This window comes from Danio rerio, chromosome 6 (assembly GCF_052040795.2).
Source record: "Danio rerio strain M-AB ecotype USA chromosome 6, GRCz13ab, whole genome shotgun sequence".
NCBI classification, from domain to species: domain Eukaryota; kingdom Metazoa; phylum Chordata; class Actinopteri; order Cypriniformes; family Danionidae; genus Danio; species Danio rerio.
The window spans coordinates 60,554,721-60,565,000 of record NC_141026.1 but is presented as its reverse complement, the minus strand read 5'-3'; the positions used below and the strand labels follow the sequence as shown (position 1 = coordinate 60,565,000).

General features: G+C 32.9%; 3 protein-coding genes across 4 annotated transcripts in view; 1 reads left to right on the top strand and 2 right to left on the bottom strand.

Moving 5' to 3' along the window:
• helz2a (helicase with zinc finger 2a) overlaps positions 1 to 6,269 on the bottom strand; it is a 49,638-nt gene extending 43,369 nt beyond the window's left edge. Inside the window, exons 1-2 of the mRNA XM_087258102.1 lie at positions 6,197 to 6,269; positions 1,838 to 2,434 (exon numbers count right to left, since the gene is read on the bottom strand). Coding sequence (XP_087114228.1) covers positions 1,838 to 2,418 — 581 coding nt within the window. The 5' untranslated portion in view covers positions 2,419 to 2,434; positions 6,197 to 6,269. The remainder of the gene's footprint in view (positions 1 to 1,837; positions 2,435 to 6,196) is intronic.
• The window catches only part of LOC147843705 (uncharacterized), a 999,056-nt gene that overhangs the window by 387,894 nt on the left and 600,882 nt on the right, over positions 1 to 10,280 (top strand). The window lies entirely within an intron of this gene.
• ralgapb (Ral GTPase activating protein non-catalytic subunit beta) overlaps positions 1 to 10,280 on the bottom strand; it is a 471,588-nt gene that overhangs the window by 184,201 nt on the left and 277,107 nt on the right. The window lies entirely within an intron of this gene.

Genomic DNA, 10,280 nt, shown 5'->3' with positions numbered 1-10,280 from the left:
AAATCACACTGAACTGAGCTAAACTGAACTGAACTGAACTTAAACACTAAAACCTGAACCACACTGTTCCAGTTACTATGACCATTTATGTGAAGCTGCTTTGACACTATCTACATTGTAAAAGCGCTATACAAATAAAGCTGAATTGAATTGAATTGAATTGAAACAGATGAGAGACCAGCCACATTTGTGAAACTTCACTTAAAATGTTAAAGTCTTTGTTTATTTGTAAAGAAATTATGTTTTTTAAAAAAAAAAAATCAATAAAGTACCTCTGGAAGTTCTCAGTGGTTTTTGAACTTACCAAATGCAGTTTCAGGGGACTGAAAATTATTCTAGCTAAGGAATAAGGGTAGCAAATCAGCTAGGAGATTAATCAAATGCAATTTTTATGAACATTTTGTCAGCAAAGCCTCATTGAAACTCTAAGTGTCTCACAGAGGCAAAGTTGAGAATTCTTTAACTTCATGCAAATGAAGAGTGACTTTCTTGAGACAGCCAATAGAAGCACCAGTAGAGCTCACGTGATCCTCTCTCAGCTCGCTCAGAGGCCGGTTGTATTCTCCCAGAGCGACATCGCTGCTTGTGTGAATGAGGCATAAAGCTGGATCTAAACCTCCTGCACATGGAGCAACATTTACAACACAGATCTGTAATTCACTGACAAGCTACTCAAAATCACGTTCAGATAAAAATCGGTTCAACCAAAAAATAGCAACATTGAGATAATCTTTCTGTGATAATGACAGCTCTTTGCATATCTATCTATCTATCTATCTATCTATCTATCTATCTATCTATCTATCTATCTATCTATCTATCTATCTATCTATCTATCTATCTATCTATCTATCTATCTATCTATCTATCTATCTATCTATCTATCTATCTATCTATCTATCTATCTGCGTATGAGTGTAACTGTATATATATACAGTTGAAGGCAGAATTATTGGCCCCCTTTTAAATTTTATTTTTCTTTTTTAAATATTTCCTAAATGATGTTTAACAAATCAAGGAAATTTTCACAGTATGTCTAATAATATTTTTCATCCTGGAAAAAGTCTTATTTGTTTTATTTCGGCTAGAATAAAAGCAGTTTTTAACATTTTAAACCCCATTTTAAGGACAAAATTATTAGAACCCTTCAAGCTATTTTTTTCTGATAGTCTACAGAACAAACCATCATTATACAATAACTTGCCTAATTACCCTAACCTGCCTAGTTAACCTAATTAACCTAGTTAAGCCTTTAATTGTCACTTTAAGCTGTATAGAAGTGTCTTGAAAAATATCTAGACAAATATTATTTACTGTTATCATGGTAAAGATAAAATAAATCAGGTATTAGACATGAGTTATTAAAACTATTATGATTAGAAATGTGTTAAAAAATCTTCAGGGAGGCTAATAATTATAACTGTGTGTATATATATATATATATATATATATATATATATATATATATATATATATATATATATATATATATATATATACATATATATATATATATATATATATATATATATATATATATATATATATATATATATATAAATATAAGTATATATATAAATAAAAAAATGGAGGAAATTTCAGAAATTTGTAATTTTATCCTGAGAAAAATATATATATTTTTTACGACTAATTAAAGACAGACATGAACATCTTGGGTGACTAAGGGAGGAGTGAATTTTATGTTATCTTTGGTTCTGGAAATGAAAAAATCCTTTGAGTTTGTCCCAACATCATTTACTAACCCTGAAGACCTTGAATATCATGCTCAGGATTGGAAACCCCTGATTTAATGGCATGTCACTTTTCACATACACACCTTTCACACAGTTTCAGGTCCTTGTGTGTTGGTGGCGGCTCACGGTGCTTCCAGGTCTTATTGCCATCTTCAAAGATCCGTCTTCTGTGCTTTACAGTGAAACAGTGGTTCATGAAGTCCTCGTCCGTTGGGAAGTGGACCTGACATAACGTGCAGTCATGCGGTCCTCGTTTCTCCTGAAATGTTATCTGCGGTGTCCTTTGGTTTTGTTTGATCACATTCACAATCTGAGGAATGGTCAGTTTTTCATCTTTCATGACATTCCACAAGTCTGCTTCCTCCGAGCTGCTCGCAAATTGACAATTATTTCCATGCCTTTTGCATCCACGATCTTTAGCGTAGTACCAGCAAGCAACATACTTCTTTGGTCTGGGGAAGTTTGGCAAGGGTGCAACAGGCCTCCAGTATGAGCCGCCTTGTTTCCGTCTGATCAGTACAATGTTTTCTGAGCAGCTGTGCTTGATATTGTTGAGGGAGTATGAAATTTTATTGTGTTTATTACAGCACCTCACGCATCTCACACACAGTGTGTGCGTCTGTAGTAATGCTTGAAGTTTATAGTGGTTCTTTGCTAAAGCCATGGTTTAGATTACATCTCTGTTAGAAAAGGAAAAAAACATTCAATTAGAAAAATATTCTCTATTTAACATTTGTTGTTTTTTTAACACTCAAAAATCTTTGGGTGTATTATCCACTTACTCATCAGTCCTGCATTTTAGGGGTGTTTCAATATCAGTATTGAGAGTTATCGTGTTAACTGGGGTGTGGCAATGAACTGTACCCTTGCTGGAGTAAATATACTGTAGTACAGGGGTGACCAACCTTTTGGAAACTGAGAGCTTCTTCTTGGGTGCCGATTAGTGTAAAGGGCTACCAGTTATTAAATAACACATTTTTCTTAATTTACTTTTAATTATATGTTATTATTAATAATTAATAATATTCATCAATGTGAAGACACTGATCATGTTAATGATTTCTCACAGTAGTTGTCAACAATGATTTAACAAGGTAGATAAATATCAATATGCAACACTTCATTTGTCTGAAATTGTTTTTAAAGTTTTTTTAAAATATATTACTTAAAGTAATTTTCAAATGTACACTAATGCAAGGATGATTTTAAAAAATACCTATACAAATATTAGATGCAGCTTACTCTTATGTGGTGCTATGGTGAGCTATTTTTAGAACAGGTCCGCGAGCAACTCATGTGAACCTGGCGGGCTACTTGGTGCCCACGGGCACCATGTTGGTGATCCCTGCTGTAGTATGACACTATCACCACTGTAGAGCCTTAAATGGTTAATTCACCTAAACATGGGTAAAGTAACCCTTTAAACTCTCACATGTAATTATGTTTAATTCATATTTAAAGTTAGAGGGCGGCATTGCACAGAAAAATCTATCTATATCTATCATTTATCTATCCATCCATGCGTCCCTCAATATCTATCTATCTATCTATCTATCTATCTATCTATCTATCTATCTATCTATCTATCTATCTATCTATCTATCTATCTATCTATCTATCTATCTATCTATCTATCTATCTATCTATCTATCTATCTATCTATCTATCTATCTATCTATCTATCTATATCCATCGATCCATCCATCCATATCCATCCATCCATCCATCCATCCATCCATCCATCCATCCATCCATCCATCCATCCATCCATCCATCCATCCATCCATCTATCTATCTATTAAGGGTGTCACGATCCTCCAAATCCTCGATTCGATTACATTTTCGATTATGAATAATTAATTAATTACCGACCAATTAATTATTTGTAGCCTACCGTTTAAACTACCTGACCTGCATGGTCTTTGTTTTACCCATAAACAAATCATACAGTAAATGAATAAAGGCAAGATACACACATAATTACCACCTGTCAATCACTTTTTCTGCGGGACTCTTGAATAGGCAGTGATCTGTGTCGTTATAATGGCGTCGGTAAAAAAGACGCACAACCAACAGGAACCAGCCAACAGTATCTGAGGTGTTCGCTAAAATGACCAAGTACAAGTGAGTGAAAGATTGAAGCAGTCCTCTGACTGCCTGGACCTGCTGTCTCGAGCGCATGGCTGTGTGTGCGTCTGTGTCTGTGTGGTCACGTGATGTGCATTTTCAGAGGTAGAGAGGAAGGAGGGCTGCTCAGAAATGCTACACGCCACTGTGGATGTCAAATCGTTGTCGTTCTAAAATGCCATTTAAAAACAAAGACAGTGTAAACAGGGCCTGAGTGTGTACTTTTCGCGAGCGGATTTGCAATGGGGGCGGGCGGAGGATCGCGATGCCGGTGTTGTCTATCGGACGAACCCTAATACGTACATAGCAGAGTTTGCAAAACTGTTTTTTTTTTGTCGACAACACGAACATTGTCAACATAACTCACTGGAAATCAAAAATGCTTCCACACCGGCGACTTCATTGAAAGAGGAGAGAATGAGGTTCAAGATTTGGCATAAAAGTTAGGCTGCTTGTAAAATGCTTTTTTTTTTAACAACAGCAGGTCAATAGTGAAAGTTGACTTCACTTATGTCAAATTGTGCATTTTCTTAAAACCTTCGATGGGTTATTTCCACAAATTATGATTACACAATAGTCAAAATAGGTCAAATGAGAATATACTGGCAAAAATTCTGGACCAATGGCAAATTCTGGCCCTTTGTCAGTGGGGGCAGTTCTTTTGAATCACCCGAACCCCCCCTTGGCTACAGGCCTGCTATTACTATATTATTATATATTATATTATAATCCAGTAATATAAAATCATATATTACTTCATGCCATTTTGACACTGTTGGTGATTTAAACCAGGGGGTCTCAAACTTTTTTTGACACCTAAAATGACAATGCCAGCGACTCACGACCCCCAATATCCTCTGAGGTGGTTATAATTACAGAAACCTTGGCGCAAGCACACCAATAGACCCAAATCTATTCTTCGTTTAATTTTTTTTTTTATGTATGTGAGTGCTGTAAATAGGCCAGAAAGTTTAAACTGGATTTATAAAATCAATCTGCTGCATCTGACGCTACTGCTGTGTCTTTAATATAATGTGATTACCCCAGGGGTCGCAATCCAATAGAACTATAAGCTACTATAGTGACTATAAACAACTATTTTTCCTCTTCAGTAGGTTATGGATAAAATATGGTAATTCTTATGGTGTAATAAAAATAAATAGATTTTTGGAAATCACCAGGCGACGCCCCATTCATTGTCGGACCTCCATATTGAGAAACACTGATTTAAAGCATCGGATATCCATTAATGTAATATACTACTGGCATTTATTACTGGCAGCATAAGTAAGAAAGTTAAACAACTTCCTGTTTGTTGAACTCTTTAAACTATTATCAGCAACACCCAACAGAAAACTATTGATCTGTATTAAATATAAGGCTTAATCTAAGTCTTCTACAGATCTGTAGGCAATCTGCTTTAATATGTATGCAAATCCAAGTACAGTGCATAAAGAAACCCTCTTTAACTTTGCAAACTGTAAAAATTTTTTTGCTAATTAACAGTAAAGTGTTTTGGGTTCATTTCCGGCTGTGAACTGCATTATGGGATGTTGATCTCTGTTCTGTCGACTTTTGATATTGAAAATTTAACTCTAAAGTTTAACCATATGACTTTTATTGGCATTTTTGTAGTTTCAATACATAATATAATGTATAAGAAATAATATCTAGAGAAATAAGTGTGTATATTAGGAATTGCAAGACTTTTGTAGTGGAATACACAACATCCACTACAAAATAATTATTTAAAAGTATTAAAACTATTGATAAAAGTCACTTTTTCAAGGTTAAAAGTTGTTGGAAGAAACATCAAACTACCATAATGCAATTCAAAAGCATAAATAAACAATATATATATATATATATATATATATATATATATATATATATATATATATATATATATATATATATATATATATATATATATATATATATATATATATACAGAAAACTGCTCATTTAACTGATTTGTTTTACAATATGGAGAATAATTTAAGATTTACTTACTGTATGTCTACATGATTGGATAATTTGGATATGATGAAAAAATTAGTGCTATAACAGACTGACAAAAATCCAACATACTACTTTATTTAGCTTCTATTCTTCTGAATGTGAGTTTATGTACTGTAAAGCGATGCGATTCATTCACCATTTACTTTATGTACACCACAGAAACAAAATAAGAAATGAAAGTAAACATCCACAGATGATAACAAGGATCTTCCTCATCCATTATTTAGCACAATGTTTACCAAAAAGCATCAGGTAACATGTATTGGCCACGATGACGAACCACACTGTCTTACCTTCATATCATCTTTCCCGTGGTTGGAGATGTGAGGATATTCCTGGATCTGTCAGGCTCTCTCAGTCATGTGTGCAAATCTAGAAGCGCTTTGGAGATTTATAGAGAGGCTGCTGACGCTGGAAGAAGCCACTCCTTCCTACAGCTACAGATTAACTTTCTTTTTCCAGCGCAACTAAACAGAGCAGACTCAGGCTTAGGTTTCAGTTTCAGTTCTGATGAAAACCACAGGAAACTGGCCTTTAATAACAAACAAACATCTACAAATGCTGCTGTTTCCTTACTGTATAGAATATTGTTATGGCCTTCTTTCGAGTCTAGGGGTTTTGTTCGGAGAAAGACTAAAATTCTTGGTAAATAATATTGAGTTAGAACTAAAAGCAAAAAGATAAACATGGAGAACACACTTTAATCCTCAGCCCCAGAGGGAAGAGTCAGCACTGTTTACACCACTATTTCATTGTACCTCAGTTTACACTTTATAATGCATTTTTGCTATTGTTCTTTGATATTTTTTGCTGCTTGATCAAACTACTTATTTAAAAAGAGCAAAAATTCTTGAGTTTTTTTTGGAACAAATGAATTATGTTATGGGTAACACTTTACCATAAGGTTGTGTTAGTTAATATTTATTACAGTATTTGTTCATGTTAGTTACATTTATTTATGTATTTATTAATTTTTTAGAATTATATTACATTTTATATTATTATTTATTAAAATTATTATTTAAAATTACATTTAATTAATTGTATTTTCATATTTATTTTTAATCACATTAAATGTACCAAAATATTTCCTAAAGATTTATAATAAACAAATATAAAAAAAGAGCTTCACGATTTTCTTCTAGCCTCTCTTGAAAATTAATCTAACAACAGCCTAATTAGCAAAAACAGCAAAAGTCAGTCAAAGGCACTTGAAAAATGTGGAAAAAATAATAAAAAGCCTTTCCTGACATTGCTTTTTCTTACAACTGCACCTACACGTTTAATAATATTTTTCCCATATTTTTTGAGTGCTTTGGGCTGATTTCGATGTTTATTCTGATGAATCCCTTACACGAAGAGCACCGACGCATTATTTAGGCTACCCCTGAGAACTTTGTGTTTGATTTTGGATTTTTATAAACAGCCTAATTAGTATTAAAATTATTTTTGCTATTGTTCTTTGATATTTTTTGCTGCTCGATCAAACTACTTATTTAAAAAGAGCAAAAATTCTTGAGTTTTTTGGAACAAATGAATTATGTTATGGGTAACACTTTACCATAAGGTTGTGTTAGTTAATATTTATTACAGTATTTGTTCATGTTAGTTACATTTATTTATGTATTTATTAATTTTTTAGAATTATATTACATTTTATATTATTATTTATTAAAATTATTATTTAAAATTACATTTAATTAATTTATTGTATTTTCATATTTATTTTTAATCACATTAAATGTACCAAAATATTTCCTAAAGATTTATAATAAACAAATATAAAAAAAGAGCTTCACGATTTTCTTCTAGCCTCTCTTGAAAATCAACCTAACAACAGCCTAATTAGCAAAAACAGCAAAAGTCAGTCATAGGCACTTGAAAAATGTGGAAAAAATAATAAAAAGCCTTTCCTGACATTGCTTTTTCTTAAAACTGCACCTACACGTTTAATAACACTTGACTTCATCAGAGTAACCTGATGTAGCCGCAGTTTTAAGGAGCAGCCATGTCAATAAAGGCTTTTTATAATTTTTCCCATATTTTTTGAGTGCTTTGGACTGATTTCGATGTTTATTCTGATGAATCCCTTACACGAAGAGCACCGACGCATTATTTAAGCTACCCCTGAGAACTTTGTGTTTGATTTTGGATTTTTATAAACAGCCTAATTAGTATTAAAATTATTTTTGCTATTGTTCTTTGATATTTTTTGCTGCTTGATCAAACTACTTATTTAAAAAGAGCTAAATTCTTGAGTTTTTTTGGAACAAATGAATTATGTTATGGGTAACACTTTACCATAAGGTTGTGTTAGTTAATATTTATTACAGTATTTGTTCATGTTAGTTAAATTTATTTATGTATTTATTAATTTTTTCGAATTATATTACATTTTATATTATTATTTATTTTAACTTTTTTTAAATTACATTTAATTAATTTATTGTATTTTCATATTTATTTTTAATCACATTAAATGTACCAAAATATTTCCTAAAGATTTATAATAAACAAATATAAAAAAAGAGCTTCACAATTTTCTTCTAGCCTCTCTTGAAAATCAATCTAACAACAGCCTAATTAGCATAAACAGCAAAAGTCAGTCAAAGGCACTCGAAAAATGTGGAAAAAATAATAAAAAGCCTTTCCTGACATTGCTTTTTCTTAAAACTGCACCTACACGTTTAATAATATTTTTCCCATATTTTTTGAGTGCTTTGGGCTGATTTCGATGTTTATTCTGATGAATCCCTTACACGAAGAGCACCGACACATTATTTAAGCTACCCCTGAGAACTTTGTGTTTGATTTTGGATTTTTATAAACAGCCTAATTAGTATTAAAATTATTTTTGCTATTGTTCTTTGATAATTTTTGCTGCTTGATCAAACTACTTATTTAAAAAGAGCAAAAATTCTTGAGTTTTTTTTGAACAAATTAATTATGTTATGGGTAACACTTTACCATAAGGTTGTGTTAGTTAATATTTATTACAGTATTTGTTCATGTTAGTTACATTTATTTATGTATTATTAATTTTTTCGAATTATATTACATTTTATATTATTATTATTATTTTTAACTTTTTTAAAATTACACTTAATTAATTTATTGTATTTTCATATACTTGCTCTTTTATATATACTTTTTTTTATCCAATAAATGTAATTATTTATAGTTTTTTTTTTCATTCATTTTCTTGTCGGCTTAGTCCCTTTCTTAGTCTGGGGTCGCCACAGCGGAATAAATCGCCAACTTATCCAGCACACGTTTTATGCAGCGGATGCTAGTTCGAGTCCCGGCTGGGAAAGTTGGCATTTCTGTGTGGAGTTTGCATGTTCTCCCTGTGTTGGCGTGGCGTCTCCCACAGTCCAAACACATGTGCTATAGGGGAATTGATGTACTAAACTGGCCGTAGTGTATAAGAGTGTTAGTGAATGAGTGTGCAGGGTGTTTCCCAGTACTGGGTTGCAGCTGGAAGGGCATCCACTGTGTAAAACTGTGGACACCAAACTTGTTCCTGGAGGGCCGGTATACTGCATATTTTAGCTCCAACCCTAATCAAACACACCTGAACAAGCTAATCCAGGTATACTTGAAACACCCAGGGAGGTGTGTTGAGGCAAGTTGGAGCTAAACCCTGCAGGGACAGCAGCCTTCCAGGACCAAGATTGGTGACCCCTGGTGTAAAACATATGCTGGAATAGTTGGCAGTTCATTCCGCTGTGGCGAAGCCTGATAAATAAGGGACTAAAGTGAAGAAAAATGAATAAACTAATGAAACCTTATTGCAAAGTGTGACCATTTTATGTTCAATCAACTTAAAACTGTAAAAACATTGAGTAAACCTAATTGATTTGTGTTGGGACGACAGGAAGAAGCCTTTCTCACAAACAACATTGCACAGTAATGTAATATCCCCATGATGACACAAAAATGAAATGTTTCATCATTTGACAAGAATGAAACTTATCTCTCAGAAATAAAGCTACCGGAGCTGTCACTGGGGCAGTACCTTTTCAAAAGGTACATATGTACCTGGCTGAAGGGGCCATGATGGTACCTCAAAGGTACTTTTTAGGTACATTTGGGCACTAACATGCACCTTTGAGGTACTACTGTGGACTCTTTGGGTACAAACATGCACCTTTTTAAAAGGTACCGCCCCGTGACAGCTCCTGTACCTTTATTTCTGAGAGTGTAGTAATACAATGAAGAAGTTTATAATCCTGAAATGATAAAAAAAACAGTTCTCATTAATTGAAAACTTGTTTTGTAGGGAACATTTTAAAGCTTAATTATATTGTGTCAGATTTATAAATAGAAATGTGGACTGAAATGGGAAATTAGGCTACGGTTACTAAAGTAACCCTC